At 41.0% G+C, this 17,633-nt stretch overlaps 1 protein-coding gene across 6 annotated transcripts in view; it reads left to right on the top strand.

Moving 5' to 3' along the window:
- Window positions 1–14,915, top strand: part of APBA1 (amyloid beta precursor protein binding family A member 1) — a 142,997-nt gene extending 128,082 nt beyond the window's left edge. For 3 of the 6 annotated variants that reach the window (XM_005296735.4, XM_065549382.1, XM_065549383.1), the window contains 5 exons: window positions 2,640–2,819; window positions 4,688–4,900; window positions 9,913–10,032; window positions 10,739–10,879; window positions 11,314–12,307. In XM_005296735.4, coding sequence (XP_005296792.1) covers window positions 2,640–2,819; window positions 4,688–4,900; window positions 9,913–10,032; window positions 10,739–10,879; window positions 11,314–11,385 — 726 coding nt within the window. In that variant the 3' untranslated portion in view covers window positions 11,386–12,307. Of the gene's footprint in view, window positions 1–2,639; window positions 2,820–4,687; window positions 4,901–9,912; window positions 10,033–10,738; window positions 10,880–11,313; window positions 12,308–13,193; window positions 13,321–14,756 lie in introns of those variants that run through there. The other 3 variants (XR_010588629.1, XR_010588628.1, XR_010588630.1) reach the window with 2 other exon arrangements.
- The last annotated feature ends 2,718 nt before the right edge of the window (window positions 14,916–17,633 follow it).

The raw sequence follows: 17,633 nt of genomic DNA, 5'->3' as shown, positions 1-17,633 counted from the left end.
CCCATAACATATATGTGTGTGAGATCTTTTAGACAGCGAGGTTATTTAAACCAAGGTCTGTTTTTAGGTCTTTGAGAAACTATTCCATAGGCACCATTCTCAGATAAATTCTGTGGGTTCTATCCACATGCACAGACCTGCTACCGGTCACCTGCTAGAGTTAAAAAGAAAGACAAGTGCAAGAATGATGAGGTAGAGGCATTCCTCTACTAATGAAAATCGGAAAAAGAAAACAAACAAAGGTGATATTTATACAGGATGGCTGTGATTTCTTTCAACTCTTGTGATTTCTTTCAACTCTAAGATACTGGTATATGGTTGAAAAAAGATCAGTCAGTGGCTTTCTCGGCTCATCTGGTCAATGCCAATGGACTTGCTGGCTGGTTATAGACTGCTTGCTTATAGATGTCAAAAACAGATGTTGAGCATTTCCAGACTCCTATCCCAGATTGGCCAACTGAGGGCAGAGAAAGCATAGGTCTCTTTATTAGGCATGGTGGCATCACATGGCAAGAGGACAGAAGCAATTTTTCTTTTCCTTCAGCGTATGAAGGTGATGAACAGGCTGGTTTCTACCCCTTAGAACTACTACTTAGGAGTTTGTTGGCAAATCAGAATGGGGCACTCCCCTTCTAAAGTCACAAGTGTCACCTAATGAGGTTTGATTAGGTCACATTTATGCAGATCATGATCATCCCCCCATGAATAAATGTTGTCTTGGAAAGTCCTAAATGTCATGAGATCCAAAAACATATCAGCAGTCAGTCAGGCGGTCTTATAGTATTTTGAGGCATTCGAGGAGACATGATCAACAGTCTTGGGTTACGTGACATTTTTTCAATCATTCTGCAAAAGTTCTGACTTAAGAATCCAAAATAAATTGGAAAAAATACAGAGCTAGCAAAAAATTGTAACTTTATCTATTAGAAGTAAAGAGCCCTGACGCTTCACAGGGTATATTATCTTAATCTTGTGTCTGTTTGTGTGTATTATAATCTCATTTTCTCTTCTCCAGAAGGACAGCTAGGTAGCCCCAGAAGCGTTTAGTTTTAGAATGATCTTACTCTACCCAACAGCTAACTGGCAATCATTACATCATCAAACACTGGGATGCTGGCCAAAACTTGTCCCTGCTTTAAATTGCCCTAATCTGTTGAGGAATATAATGTGCAAATCCTAGAAAGACTGACATGTTCGAGCAAGAATCACAAGAAACTATGTGACTCTTTCTGTTGCTTCTGCAGGAGCAATTAAATAACACAGAATTTTTTCCAAATTATAGTACTGTGATCTACGAACTCTGTGCCCAAACAATTAAAGTGGTGTTTTAGTTTCAGCTCCATTAAGCACAGGAAGGTGGGGAAATAAATACTTAAATGGAAAGAGACAATCAGTAGGGAAAGAGTTTATTTTTGAGTTTCTAATTAGATATTTTAAGCAGTGGAGACTAAACTATTGATAATGGAACAAATTTTCAAAAGAGCTCAGTGCCAGATTCCCAACTACTCGGCATCCACAGTTGGGGCCAGATTTTCAAAAGAGCTCAGTGCCCAAAATCTAGCCATTTATTTTGGTGCTTAAATGAGAGTTGAACTCTTACGAAAATTTGGCCCAACATACGTGTATGTGTGTGTGTGTGTGCGCGTGCGTGCAGTTGTGACCGCGTCCTCTTAAGTGCCAGTAATCATCTGTTGTCATCAATGAGAGCTGCACCAGTTTGAGAGTAGTTTAAGTTAGTTAGTCTTTATGAGATGGACAATAGGTAGCAGATACAAATATAAGCAGGGTGACTTCAAAAGAAAAAAAGAGGAACAAATATTCTTTTAAGTGTCATCTTTTTCCTATAGATGTGTTCATGTAATGCTGGCTTGCAAGAGAATGGTACTGCTTGTGGCTAAAGGGCAGAGCAGCTCAGGCTATGGCTACACCGGCGCTTTACAGCGCTGCAACTTTCTCACTCGGGTGTGAAAAAATACCCCCCTGAGTGCAGCAAGTTACAGCGCTGTAAAGCGCCAGTGTAAACGGTGCCCCAGCGCTGTAAGCTAATCCCCTCGGGGAGGTGGAGTACCTGCAGTGTGGGAGCGCTCCCGCAGCAGCGCTTTGGAGTTTCCAGTGTAGCCACGGCCTCAGTTGCTGCCTGTGTTACCCAATAGGCATCCGAGAAGCTAATGTAATGTAGTGTTCTTGTTCTCCAGCCTAACTGTCAATCAATGAAGGAAGGATTTCTTTGTGTTTACTTCAGCAGTTCTCATCAGTGAAAGGAAGGCCCACTACTCTTGCTTTTCAGTTGTAACGGCTTGCCTTGCTGGGTTAAATAATTGTATGGGTTGAGGACAAGATTATGTTGGGGTTTTTTTGTTGTTGTTGGTGTGTTTAATTTTTGTCAAATGCCTAGAACTTGGGATAGAGGTTCTTTTTATCCATACAGAAATCAAAATAAACTAATACAGAACAAGTTGGAACCTGGTCTTTAGTGTTATAAATGATATTAAAAGAAAAATTGGAATTGATTCAAGTGGCTTAATTACTATGGGGAAATATTTACAGCATGATCATAATTCCAAGTGTCAGTGAACAAGACCATCAGCAATGCTATATATTTGATATTTTCCTTTCCTTTTTGGGGGGAACTGCTGCAGGCACAGCTGATTGCACAGTCCATAGGTCAAGCGTTTAGTGTGGCCTACCAGGAATTCCTGAGGGCAAATGGAATAAATCCAGAAGACCTGAGCCAGAAGGAGTACAGCGACCTGCTCAACACCCAAGACATGTACAATGATGACCTCATTCACTTTTCCAAGTCTGAAAACTGCAAAGACGTATGTCCCAGTCTTCTGATGATAGTAGCATTAGGCTGGTCTATCCCAAATGCAAGCTAATACTGGGAGCAAATGACTTTCATCAGGTCAGGCTAAAGCACTCTCCTCCCCGGTAGGACACCCAGTGGCAATTCTGTTTGAAGAGTGAACAGGGAACCGTCAGTTCATCAGTGTTATAGTGATTTGCCATCTGTGCTGTGCGGTTTTACCAAACAATTTTCAAATACACGGGACACTGCACATCAGTTAAAGGAGTTTAAAACAAGCTGTTGATTTAACAAATAACGTAAATTTTATGGCGACATAAGGGTTGATGAAAGCATTTGTCTCCAGGTTTGTTTTAAAGGAGTATATATTTTTTGCTTGTTTTATTAATAAAGATGAACCAGTGTACCATTGCAGTGTACAGGGTATGTAATCCAGTCTGTAATCACCAGCGTATTCTCACTGTTGTTGTCCTGCCTGCACCACCCCATCACCACCACCTCCTGGGGTCTTGGTGGTCAGACCTGGTGGCTGGAGTGGTGGTCGAAGCTGGTCATAGGGTCGGGAAAGAGCTGGAGCAGCCTCAGGACAGGGCACGGACAAAGCAGGGGGTAGGAACAGGCACAGGGATAGGATCAAGGGCAGGCTGGAACGCTAGGGAGTCCGTAACACTGTGAGGCATTAGGAGGGTTCCAAGCTGAGTAGTGCTGTTTCACAGACTAACTTGCTGTGAAGGTGAAATACCTGTGCCTTGGGGCTATCTGATCTGGGCCCTGCCGGGGAATAGGCTGCTGCAGCATGGCAGAGGGTTGAGTCACTGCAGGTTCTGCTGGAGGGGTGAGTCACTAGCTGAGTGAGCAGCCCTGGTCCAGCTGCAGGTTTGCCTTATTCTCCCCTGCCCCCTCCCCGCCACATTAATATGTTGATTTATTTCAAGCTAGAAATAAATTTGAAATTTGTTAACACATTTGTTTCATTGCTTTTGCTTGGAGTGAGAAAGAGACAGAGAGGTTGTGTGTGTCTGTGTTGGTGTCTATGTATATTGGGTGGGCAAACTTTTTGGCCCGAGGGCCACATCTGGGTATGGAAATTGTATGGCAGGCCATGAATGCTCACGAAATTGGGGGTTGGGGTACAGGAGGGGGGTGATGGCTCCGGCTGGGGAAGCGGGCTCTGGGGTGGGGCCAGAAATGAGAAGTTCAGGATGTGGGAGGGGGGTCTGGGCTGGGGCAGAAGGTTGGTGTGCGTGGGGGATGGGGTGAGGGCTCCGGCTGGGGGTGCGGGCTCTGGGATGGGGCTGGAGATGAGGGGTTCGGAGGACAGGAGGGGGATCAGGGCTGGGGCAGGGGGTTGGAGTGTGGGAGGGGGTTGGGTGCAGGCTCTGGGCGGCGCTTATCTCAAGCAGCTCCCAGAAGCAGCAGCATGTCCCCAATCCGGTTCCTATGCGGAGGCGCGGCCAGGTGGTTCTGCGCGCTGTCCTGTCCACAGGTGCCGCCCGTGGAGCTCCCATTGGCCGTGGTTCCTGGCCAATGGGAGCTGCGGGGGCAGCACTTGGGGCAAAGACAGTGTGCGGAGCCCCCTGCCTGCCCCTATGCATAGGAGCTGGAAGGGGGACATGCCATTGCTTCCGGGAGCCGCACGGAGCCATGGCACACGCAGAGTGGGACACCCCCTGACCCCCATCCCCGGCTGGAGCGGGACAAGCACCGAATCCCGCTCCCCAGCAGGAGCTCGAGGGCCGTATTAAAACATCTGAAGGGCCGGATGCAGCCCCTGGGCCGTAGTTTGCCCACACCTGATGTATATGGATGTGTGCACACAGGCTGTATTCCATAGCTGATGATAATATGTGTTTGAAACTGTATTTCTATCTCCTAATTCAGGTTTACATTGAAAAGCAAAAGGGAGAAATTCTCGGTGTCGTGATTGTGGAATCTGGCTGGGGATCCATCTTGCCCACAGTTATTATAGCCAACATGATGCATGGAGGACCAGCAGAGAAGTCGGGAAAGCTGAACATAGGGGATCAGATCATGTCAATTAATGGTACCAGCTTGGTCGGCTTACCACTCTCAACATGCCAGAGTATTATAAAGGTACAGGGAATGTTCTTAAATGTTACACATTTAATAACTGTATGGGAATAGTGGAAGACAATAAAGATGTAAATTAAGGACGTTCTCTAACAACACTCATAATTTGCATTTTTATAGCAGTTTCTCTCCGATGATCACAAAGCACTTTGCAAACTCTAATTAATTAAGCCTTGTAGGCCCCTGTGAGATGGGAAATATTAATATCATCCCCATTTTCAAGGGTGAAATGAAAATACAGAGCTTTGACTTGCTTAAGTTCACACAAGACGTCTATGGCAAGCTGAGAATGAAAGCTTGGCTCTCCCACTAGTCCCGTGCCTTAACCGCAAGACCGGCTTTGCCACCCTGGCCTTACTTTGTGTTTCATCATTCACAGAGCTCAAAACTATTCAGAGAAAAAGGGCCAGATCTTGAAGCCAGATCTTAGTCTTGACCAAAACTTCCATTGAAGTCAATTGGAGCCTTGCTTCAGTAAGGACTGAAGAAAAGGATCTTGGAATTTGACCCAGAGTGCTAAGACTGATAAAACAAATGTAGTAAATTGGACAATTTATATTTTTAAACTATAAAACATATTTGTCTTTTATATGATTATGGAATTAACTTGTGAATATTTTGAAGTGTACATTTTTATTTCAACCTAGTAACGCTATGGGACATTTAATTGGGACAACTTTCCTCTAATTTACATAAGTATGTGATTGCAAAAAGCAGGCATGTCAAGTGGAGAAGAACCACCTCTGGGGTAGCTGTAATTTATAAGAGAACGGGTATTTAATCATTACTGTTTCATGGAAAGAAAATGATGATTCCATTGAGAATGTCAGAGGCACAACTACATTGAAACAAATAGCTACCCTACAACTTGCTGCACCACATGATTTGTAGGGCACATACTGAAACGGTACATCTGACATCTACAAATTCTTCTGTAGAACAACCCAGCAAAATGCCGAGTAAAGTTGGATTTTTATACTCCTTTTTGATGAGTGCTTGCCAGGTGATTTTCATTAAATTGTTTTGAAATAAAATTATTTTTGTCTATGTGCCCCTTCCAAATTGCGTGTAGGCTGTGGTTGGTTTCTTAGCACTTGAACTCAAAAATTGCTACAAAGATTTAAAATATGTGCATCTGAAAATGAAAACTCTGCACATAGGTAGGTAATAGAAATACTTGAAATACTCAGCCTAGCACATAAACATTTAATGTGTTCTGACCATTACTCTGATTATTGGCCTTGTCTGAGTGCAATACAGTCAAACCTTGGTAAAAGCAGCCTGATTTCCTGAAAAAAACATAATTTGTCCAATAAATCAACTTTCTGCTGCTTTTTATCTTGGACACCTAGAAACTTGGTGTTGTAGCTAGTTTATTCCCTTTACCCAGGCCCTCTTTAAATGAAATTACATATTCCAAGCTCAGAATGTTTCTTAATGATTAGGACAAATTCAGCCCAGGATTATGCTGGCATATTCATGACCCTTTCAGGCTGAAGGTGTACCTCACAGATGGAGGAAGGTTGGAGCAACAGAAACTGGCTTCATCCTTCCCCCTGGAAGCCCAAAATTGGGAGGATCTCCCCAAGATGGAAGCCAGGGCTTGATTTAGCCTCTGCTGATGTTGAGGCTACTAAGGAGATCACAGCTGAAAACTAAGTCTCCTCCCACCTGAAATGAAAGGGGGTGACAGCAAAAATAGGCTTTTTGTTTCCTGGGGCTAAATCCCTACCTTGAGGGCAAGGGTCTGTAGCTGGCATAGGGAGGTGTAATTGTTAAGGAATTCCAATTACACCTCCCTGAACCAGCTATTTTGTTACCAGACCTCTTACTTTTCTCACTTTTGTTCTGCTTGTTCCCCATCCCACATCAGTTATTTCCAAAAGTGTAATTATTTGCAGGCCTGGCATATAGAATATCTGCTTCGGCATATAGAATGTTTGCTTCAGCACATTCCTCCTCCTCCTCCAGAGTCCTTCCAAATGGACGCCTGCGATGGTGTCTTGAGAATCTCCCTGGTTGCTATGGAGATCTCATTCTGACACATGCTTCGATCCCTTTTTTGTTGCCACATTTGGCTGTTGTCATGGGGACTGCTGGCCATTAATCTTGTCCTTCCAATGAGACGATGACCCATAGATTGCTGAAAAGAACTGCAAACTTATCTGGAGCTGTTCATACATCAGTTCTGAATCACATGCAAAAAAAAAAAAAGGAGATATATATTATATATATATTGCATGTGATTCAGAACTGATGTATGAACAGCTCCAGCTAGATTGCTGTAAAGCATTGCAAACATATGGGTCATCTTCTCCTTGGAAGGACAGTTTTAATGGCCAGCAGTATGTATATTATCAGCCAAAATAGATATTCAGAGAATGCACAAGGATCTTACCATTGCAAAAATTCCTTAGCATTCAATGAACAGGGCTACCTTATAAACAATTGGATGTTTATGTGAATAATGAGAATACTCACAATTACATTAGAGAGGATTTTTTTTTAAATGAGGGATCCAAACCTTCATACCAATCAACCATAAACTAGGTGCTAACTGACAGGATTAGGAAGAAACTTCCTGTTTGGAATTGCTATTCCATATCTTACGTTGCTTTTATCTTTTTCTCAAGCATCTGGTGTGCATGGACCCCTGGACTAATCTAGTATAGCACTTTTTCTATTCCTATTGGCATGGATTCCCAACATATAAAATATTATGAACTGACTGTGTTTAAGGGATGCATTATTTCTGTAAAATTTAGAAACTGCTTACTAGGAGCCCGTGTTTCTTTTTTTTAAAAAGGAGCATGCAAAAATATATGTGCAATGCACACTTGGAGTTGCAAACACACATACTTGCCACAAATGAATGCAAACCAGATACTTACTGTTTGCTTGTTTCTGGGTATGTAGTCCATAAAGGTCAATTGCCCTATGGTATGTAGATGATCACTGATTGTGATTAGTGTATGCATCACAGACAGTAAATAAAATACATGGAAGTAAATGGAATGAAGTAGAGCAAAAAATACAGTGGGCCTTGTGTTTTGCTGAGAGCCAGCTGGCTGTGGAACTGCCTCTTCTCACTTCATAATCTCATTTGCTTTGGTTCCCAAAGCAGCATGCCCACTTATATCCAGCCTGTGTTGGCTTGATTCACAAGCCGTGCTGAGTGCAGGGCTATGCAGAGACCAGAGAAATGAAATGCTTTGGCACTCTTTCCTCACGGTTTATCCTCCCACCTCTGAGTGGGTGCATACAACTGCCATAAATATAAAAAGGCAGTTAGACATAGTTGTCAGGAAAATAGACCCTCCTGGGGCGATGGGTGAGAGGATTGAATGGATCTGTACTTAACATAAGCTCCTAAGTAAGCACCCCTTTCCTCACTTAGAATGAAATTGAATATAGCCAGTTTCTTTCCTCCATTAAAGGAGAAAGAGAAGTCTAAGAGGCCGTTTTAAATTGCACTTGATTGCATTTGCATATTAATAGAAACAATAAGTATGAACTCCATTAGTCCAATGGGGATACTTTGGTTACTTCCCCTTAAAAAGAATAGTGGGTTACGTCTGTAGATCAATAAGGATCAATTAACAAAAACATCTTAGACTTAGTAGATTGACTTTGGGCATCTTCTCCGTTTGTATTAGAACATAGGCACGGTCTGATTTCCAAACTAACCTGGTTGCTGAAGGGAAGCTGGTTGATTCAGTTCTACTGGAGATTTGTCCTCCCTCTCCTCCCACCTCACCCCACTTCAAGCTTTTTCCCCAACAGATAGGTGAATGAAGATTTCCTTCTCATTTTTGGCTTCTCTACTTGCTTGGTAATGGACTGCAATGCACACTGGGGTTGTTCCAAAAGCTATTTGCCCCCAGCAGAATGGGACAGACACTCAAGTACTGGGTCTTGTAGAGAGAGGCCCTACAAAATCAGCAAGAATAAACCATATGTGAAAGGTTGGGGACTGTAGTATAACTCCCTGTACAGATCAGGAAATATTTTCAGACCATCAGTAACATCCTAGTCCCATTGAATTCAATAGCAAGACTTCCATTGACTTCAGTGGAACCAGGATTTTACTCTTTGTGAGTAAATCGGACAGACACTGGAATGTTAAAAGTGGGGTATTTCTCTCAGGCATTAACATAGCCTTCCTTTTTTGTTAGGAATTGTGATTGTTGGCGGTTGTCTGTGTGTTGCCCGGATGTTTACACAGTATTCTAGTGTAGAGAAATGTATGTTCCGTTCTGGACACTTTACAGGGAAAAAAAGATACTTTAACTCTGGGAGAAAGACAGAGAAGATTAGGTGGGTGGATCTATAAGAAAGAGCGGTGAGAACTTCAAACCGTATGAGGGTCAGACATATGCAGTCATCTTCCATTTTGATAGTGCTTTGTTGTGGTTAACCAAGATTGCAGAGTGAATGTGATATTCTCAGTTTGGAATGGGGAAGTCTCTGAGCATTACTTATACAAGCATTCAGTGGGCAGGACTTAAGTAAGTTCTGCCTTTTGCATTACAGAATTGAATGCGCATATCCAGGAAAGCTACCTGTTTGCAGCCATCTTAAGTGCATATTTAAGACTGTATTTTTGCAACAACATACATGACAGTTTTCAGCTTAATTGCACAGACCTACTTCACCATCACCACCCCACCCCCGCTTTCTGTAGATCAATGTTCTGTGTTCTAAAATAAAGAAATTGCCCACAGGAAGTCTAATTTCTTGGCAGTTTAAAATGACCATGTCAAAATGTTGACAGCTAGAGGTTGACATTGCATCATTCAGTTAACAGGTTGTCATATTGCTTGTATCTGGTACTTATTAGGAATCCTACTTTGTAATGATGAATACACAGCAAACTGCTTGTTCAGTATTATTTCCATGTTAGCATTCAAACTATTGTTTTATTTCAGTGCCAGTTTTTAGCTGTCTCAGCTCACCTGCTCCCATACTTGTCATAGTGTATATATATATATATATATATATATTTTTTTTTAAAGGGTTTGAAAAACCAGGCCCGGATTAAACTGAATATAGTGAGATGTCCTCCAGTAACCACTGTCTTGATCAGAAGACCTGACCTCCGATATCAGCTGGGTTTCAGTGTACAGAATGGGATCGTAAGTCACTTTCACAATCATTAGGTTTCTACTATGATGCTTTTTATAGCTGTGAAATTTTTTGGCAAACCTCTCAGCTCACCAAGGGCTATGCACACATTCTGATTGTAAGACATAAAAACTGACTTATCAGAAAATTTATTACCTCCCCTATGGCCGATCCTTCTTTCCAAATCAAAAGCAGGAAAAGATACTTTGTCATATTAGAGTATAAAGTCAACCATAGGAATAAGAGAGATATTTTAAGCTAAAGAACGAAAAGGTGTATGGGGCAGGTTGTTCACAGGCTGCATTAGTCGTATATCTAACTGAGCCAGAAAGAGTCTTCTTTACAATCAGAGAAAGTCAAAGACATACAATTCTAAATCCTTTAGAGACCATGGACCTATGCAATCTCCTAAATTTTCAAAATGCCAGTGTCCAAAGGGTTAATACTAGTAATTTTCAGTGGCCAACTTATTGTGTTTGTTTTTAGACACCTAGGGGAGGAGTTGTTCATTATGTTCTATAAGCCAAGAACTGACTTTGTAACAGTTATTCTAGTCCATTTTACCCTGATCTGTGTTTCACAATATTTTAAAAAAGATCTCTTTTACACTTTGGAGACTTGTTTATTTAAATATTGAGTTTGCCATTTGTGAACAAACCTCTGTTGTTTTACAGTTTAACATGCTTAGCGTTGATAACTTTGTCCTTTCCATTCAAGATCTGTAGCCTTATGAGAGGAGGTATAGCAGAGCGAGGAGGAGTACGAGTGGGCCATCGGATCATTGAAATCAACGGACAGAGCGTTGTAGCAACACCCCATGAAAAGATTGTTCACATTCTCTCAAATGCTGTTGGTGAGGTAGGAACTGGATAGATGATATTACACATTTCAGCACCGTTGCCTCTCGCTGCCTACCATCATCCAAATATAAATACTGGAAATGAGAATAGGATTAAACCAGGCTTATTGTTAATGTGTTTTCATAGTTTTTAATAGCCTGCGTGAGAGGTGCTGAGTGCCCATAGTTCCTGTTAACCTCAGCAAGTTTTGCAAGAACTCAACACCTCTCAGCATTGTGCTGCAATAAACCTTAGCATGGGCATGAAAACTCACTGGTTACATCTTTCCCCTGTACTATGTCACTGCAGCTATGTTCTTCTCCTCATCTCGGGCTGCTTTCTCCCTTACACTTACGTACCCTCTAAGCATGAAAGCACACAAACCCTTTTATTTCCAAAGCACTGCATCATGTGTTTGAGGAGCATTGACTGACTTGTTTTGTGTCCACCCAGATTCATATGAAGACCATGCCAGCAGCCATGTACAGATTGTTGACTGCACAGGAGCAGCCAGTTTACATCTAAGGCCGATACCTCACCTTCACAACATGCATGGAGGATGTTTCTCCTCGTCAGTGGTTGTGTTTCTAGTACTGCATTTCTGTGTCTGCAGAGACATCTCTCTCTCTCTCTCTCTCTCCAATATTTTGCTGTGTACAGTGAAAAAAATTTCCATGAGACTTTTTTTGTTGCATCTTTTTACAAGTTAAGCTTTATGTAATTCCTCACAGAATAGAAAAATTAGTTATTCACAGCTAGTTTAACAAAGGACTGATTGCACTTCTTCAAGCTCCATCATCAGTCGTATTTCTATGGCCATAACTCGACATCACAAATACATTAAGTATTACTAAATTAGAAAGCTTGCTTTACAAACAAATCAAACACAGGGTAAAGTTCTCCTCTTGGACTCCACATAGAAGATTTTTGACTCCATTAATTTTTCTCTCTGTGTGCACTGAGCGTAACATTACCAACAAAGAGTTCAACATACACACGGAGAGCAGAGAACCAAGGGGATAGTTTTGCCCTAAAGGAGGAGTTCAAAGTCTATGAAGAATGAGTTAATGAGTAAGTGATGTTGTGGTAAAACTCATAATTCAAATGAGCACCTTTTAATTGTCTTTAAGGTTTATTCTTCAGGATCGTGTAACCTCAAAGGTGGTTTGTATGTTGCTGAAATGCGTAAGAGTGTCATTGTCCTCACTAGGGCATACTGGAGGAGGTACTTTCACCATTTGGTCTACCAGATATGAGAGTCTTTTTTCCCCCCCAAAAAAAATCTTTCTTCATTTTTAGATGCAGGATATCTTTTATATCCCCATCCCTATTCAGCGGTAGGAGAATGTTAAGTGGCCTATAAATATACAGCAAGAATTATATTTTGGGGGCTTCTGCTGGAAATCTAAATTTTTAAAGCTCTTAAATACACAATTTCTCATTGGTGTGTGGGTGAGTGTGTTGTGTGTGTGTGTGTGTGTGTGTATATTTAAAACTATGTGCTTGATATTTATGAAATTTGGACAAAAATAGGTCTACATACAGTTGTAAGTAGTTTTGTTACTCTGAGCCAGTTATTAACATATCTTTGGTCCAAAGACTGTTTAATTTTAATTACTTTTTTTCTTTAGCTCATGATCTGGATAACAGTGGGGGAGGTGGGATGGGAGTGAGGAGAAATTAATTTATTTGTAATATATACATATAAATATATATATATAAAGTTAATCCATGATTCTCCATTTGTAGAACATTAAAGGGTTTTTATGTACTTGTACAAAGAAGAAGAGGGTTCAAAAATGTGGTGGTGGGGTGCATGATATCAAGGATTTGCGTGATCTATAAATTTTGGAGAGTGGAGCGGGGGAGGGGGAGAGAAGATAGTAATAGTAGTAGTGACTCTCCTCCCTCCAGAAGGAGAGACCTCTCTATTCCATGTACAGTAGTTATGTTCCATTAGTCGTATGTACTCACATTTAAGCTCATATATAACTGTGAATTTAGACCAGTCGGATGCCTTTAAATTTATCAAAAGTAGCAGCTTTTGCTGAATCTTATTACGAAACAAAGATTTAATGTGATGAAAATACTGGAGCAGGACAAAACAAAAATCTCATCCCTCTTTTTTTTGTGTGTGTGTGGGGGGGGCTGATGGCCATTAACATCAGTTTCTCATTTAATGAGGGATGGACTGTGCAATATAAGCACTGTGGTTGCAGATTGGAGATGACATTTGGAATTGTCTCCAGAAATTTCATAGCTTAGATATACATGTGTGTACATTTTCATTAATAAGTGAGCTGTGAAAACTCTGCCTTTGTCTGATCACTTAGTTCCATCTGTGATCAGGGGCCCAATTTTCCCTTCAAAAAACAATGGACTGAGTGGAGAGAAAGAAGATAAACTTTTTATTTCAACTGGCAGCAAATACTGGAAGTATTTGAGGGAGATAGTGGAATGGTGAGTAAGCTGTTGTAGTAAATGAATACGTTTTGGTGTAAGAGTACTGTACAATTACTTGATGTACAGCAGTTCTTGTTGGTAGGTAAACAAATCCCAATCTCTGGAATAACAAATTTTACAAGGGCATGGTGGTATTATTCCAGATTAGTATTTACTCTGCCGTCAGACAGATGCAAATAGATTGTGAATTACTTGTGAGTAGAGATTTTAATGTCAGGCATCTGGTTTATGAAGGTCATAGGAACAATTTTTTTTCATAACTTCCCATATGTATAGTAATATATGTAAATATATATACCATGTATAATTTAGAAGATTATATACAGTGCAGCCTTTCCATAAGTTGCCTGAGTGAAAAGCTACTCTTGAAGACATGGTTACCACACTGCTGGTTCCCAACTTTAACTCCCAAATTAATTTCCTCTTTTGTGACTCTAGCCAACTCCCATCGAGGAATCTTTCCATCGACTTCAGTGGAAGATGGATCAAGCCCTCAGTATGCAAATGAATATAGGGCTGTAACAGTGATTGATTCTTAGAAACGAAGGGTCCTATCCTGCAAACGCATGTGTGCTTAACTTTAGGCACCAGAGTAACCCATTGACTTCATTGGGACTGCACATGTGAGTGAGTAAAAACTAAGTGAGTGCAGGATTGGGGCCTCACTGAGAATGTGAATTGTTCTATTACAATAGACGTATTATGATTTCTAAACAGGGACAGATAGATAGAGTAAGCACTCCTAATGTAAACAGTCCCACAAGTGTAGTCTGGAAAGAGAAAGCGTGTTTCAGAAATACAATGAACTCAAAAGGGAGAGTTGACACCTCTGTAGTCAGTTGTTTTTTCCATTGATGTTTAAAAGATGTTAGAGCAGCTGTTTATGTTAGTATTTTAGATGAGTGAAATTCTCCATGGGTTGAAAGGAATAACCTACCATTTTACATTCCTTCTCTTCCGTGAAGGTCCTGCAAAGCTGTCCCTTCACTGTTTAGTACAATATTACTAACTTTTCAGTGTTTACATTTAGGATGAAATGTCCTTTTATTTTTTTATTGGTAGGTTTCACACTTATTTGTTTGAATCCCTTTATAATTTAAGGCTTGGTTTGTATTTCTTGAGTGCAGATTTTTTTTTAATTTTCTAAATGAAATCTGTTCATGAAGATGGCAGTGTGGGTGAGATTTCTTGTATATATTTAGCACAGTACTTAGAATATGAAGTTTTACTATTGTTCTGTAAAGAGGGTGAATAGAAATTATTGTAAAGCGTTGGGAAAAGTATAGTATTGTATTTGTAACAATATTGTTCTTTGTAAACACTAAACTCAATCTCTATATATAAATATAAATATATATATAAATATATGTGAGCCTGGAATGTTGATACTGCACATCTATTGAATGTAATTCCTCTGACGTTTTTTGTCACAGGTCTCTGACCCTCTGTCTGTAACGCAGCTCCAGTGGTTTGATTGATTTTTTTTTTTTTTTGCCAGCTGTTTTGTTGTGATGTATTTACTGTGCTACATTCCTTTATTTAATGGAGCGCTAATGTCGGTAAGATTTGCAACAATAAAAAACAAAAACAAATTGGGCATGGCTGAGAGTTTGCTGATGTGATCACCAATATTGAATGAATATTTCTGGGGAGAGTGCTTGATCCCCACCCCTGAGCAGTGTAGTTAAGATGACCTAAAGCCTTGGCTACACTGGCGCTGTACAGCGCTGCAACTTGCTGCACTCAGGGGTGTGAAAACGCCCCCCCCCCCCCCCCGGAGAGCAGCGAGTGCAGCGCGGTAAAGCGCCAGTGTAATCAGCGCCTGCAGCGTTGCACGCTCACTCGCAGTGCTGCAAGCTATTCCCCTCAGAGAGGTGGAGAACTTGCAGTGCTGTGAGAGAGCTCTCGCAGCGCTGGCGGTGCGACTACACTCGCGCTTCATAGCGCTGCCGCGGCTGCGCTGTTAATCCCCAAGTGTAGCCAAGGCCTAAGTCCCTGTGCAGACAGCACTAGTTCGATGAAAAGTGGATTATCCATGCTGATGACAGGAGAATCCAGTCAGCACAGGTAGTGTCTACACTGAAGGGCTACAGCAGCACATCTGTGCCATTGTAGAGTTTTAAGTGTAGACAAGCCCTAAGTCTTCATAGAACTTTTTATGTTCAACAAATTCTAATGAGAACTTGAATCTGCAAAAGTATTATACACCAGAGAGACTGTAGAAGAAAAACTGACTTTGCAACTTCAGACATTGATTCACTAATGTTGATGTGAAAGTCCAACCTTGCCTTTACCTGTATTGGATATAGGCCACAACACGTCATGTTTGGGTCACAGAAGATTTCTTCCCTCATCCACTACTCCATGGACTGGAGATCCCACTCTTTATCCTATTCACCCTCTCTGCCGTGGCCAGAGGCCTCACTCAAGCTAGCAGTCAGTTTTTACTATGTACATCCGACATAGGTGACAGACATTCCAGTACCTTGCAACAATCTAGATGAGCCTGAGGTACCACTCTACCTGATCTAGGACGGAAGGGAGCCTGCTGGTTATATCCTATAACAAAAACCTGTAGTATTATAATTCACATATGCAAAGAGGGGAACATTTACTTTTCTTTTGTGTGACAATTGGAACAAGAGTAATCTCCCACCAGTAAAAGGAGGATGGATGTGACAAAAGAGCAGAGCTAAGATTAAGCTTCATGGCATATTTCCAGGCTATATTTAGTCAAATTACAACTTTCTAATGAGATTCCCTTTTTTAAAAACGCTGATATTTACAACCTTAAATCCATCATTCTAAAGTTGTTTTTTTGGTTTGTGATTATACATATTTTGTCACTGGAAACGAAGGAACATTTCCTTTAAATTGTAAAATTGAAAGCTCACAGTGTTCTTTAATCTTCCTAAACCTCACTAACTTGCTGCTATGATATCTCATGAGTTTTGCATACGAGTTGCAAAGGGTCAGTTTACACAGGTAGGAATACATTTAGCTTTTATACCTTACACAAGTAGGAGTGCAGGATGCTCGACTTATTTGTGGATAGGCGTCCTCTGCAGATAGTACTTGTTCCTTTTGAGATACTGCAAGGGCTGTAGAATACAGACTTCATCGATTTCAGGAGAGACCAGCGACTTTATTAGGTCATCCATTTATGTGCAGCTGAGAGCCATTCATGTGAGGGATCCAAGGAATTTTTGTTGTCTGCAGAGTGGGCTACTGATAAGATTGTTCTGCAGCAAATAGGATTATATATAAAGAGATTATCCATGAAGCTGTCTGCTGACTCTCCTGGAGAAAGACAGTACTTCCTAAGAAACCAATCTGACAACCAATGTTCCCTGTAAGAGTATTTACATCTAATGGACTGAAGGACAGATTGAAATGATCTCATTTCACATAGATTTTTGTTATTCTGAAGCCAAGAGCCATCGCATTCAGGCCTGCTTACAATGTCCAGCATTTATAACCATCAGTGCTGCTCTGAAGCTCATCAGGTGAGTTGTCGTCATGTTTTGGAACTTCTGTAGCTTTCTCTAATCTTCTTTTCATTAATTTTCTGATGGAAAAACTTGGATCTTGCACCTTTTACATCCTTTGCAGGCACCTTTGTGTTGTTACTGTTATAGCTGCATGCCATCCAAATCCCATTTCCACTAGCAACAATCCCTTTTATTCAAAAAAAAAATCCCTTTTATTCAAAGGCAAAAATTGTAAAACTGGATTGAGGTTGAGAGTATATATCAGTAATCAGTATTAGGGCAAAATACATTCCATACCTGCTGTTGTTATCCCAAACAGAAGCGTTATAAACCCAGAAATTCAGAGCTAAAGTTAAACTTAAAAGAAACCTAAACATGTAAGGTATAGAAATGCACAGTTAGGCACCCAAAGACCCTGGACTCCGTTGTAGTGACACAATTGCAATAACTGTATGAATAGTGTTCATATTCCCAGAGTATGTTATGTTGATTTTTAAAGACACTTTAGAATTTTTCTTGTTCCACATAAAATCTCTTCTTTGAGAGAAACTCAAAAAGAATTGCCCTCTTTCAAAATGGCCACAATTTCTTATTTGTTTTTGATTGAACTGAGGCCACGGACTGTCCTCAGGGAAGAGTTTCTCAAACTGTGGTCCACGAGCTCCATTCATGTGGTCCGCGGATAGTTCCCTCTAAGGTGTGTCCCTGGGCAGCCACACAGAGTGAAGGGCCACCCACCTAATTAGTGGAGGTGTGGCTCCATTATTTAAGTGCCTGGACCCTGGAGAAGACGCACATGTAAGGTGAGGTGGTGGCCTT

The sequence above is a fragment of the Chrysemys picta genome, chromosome 6, assembly GCF_011386835.1.
Source record: "Chrysemys picta bellii isolate R12L10 chromosome 6, ASM1138683v2, whole genome shotgun sequence".
NCBI classification, from domain to species: Eukaryota; Metazoa; Chordata; order Testudines; family Emydidae; genus Chrysemys; species Chrysemys picta.
Note: the sequence above shows the minus strand (reverse complement) of the source record. Positions and strands in the feature narration are given on the sequence as shown.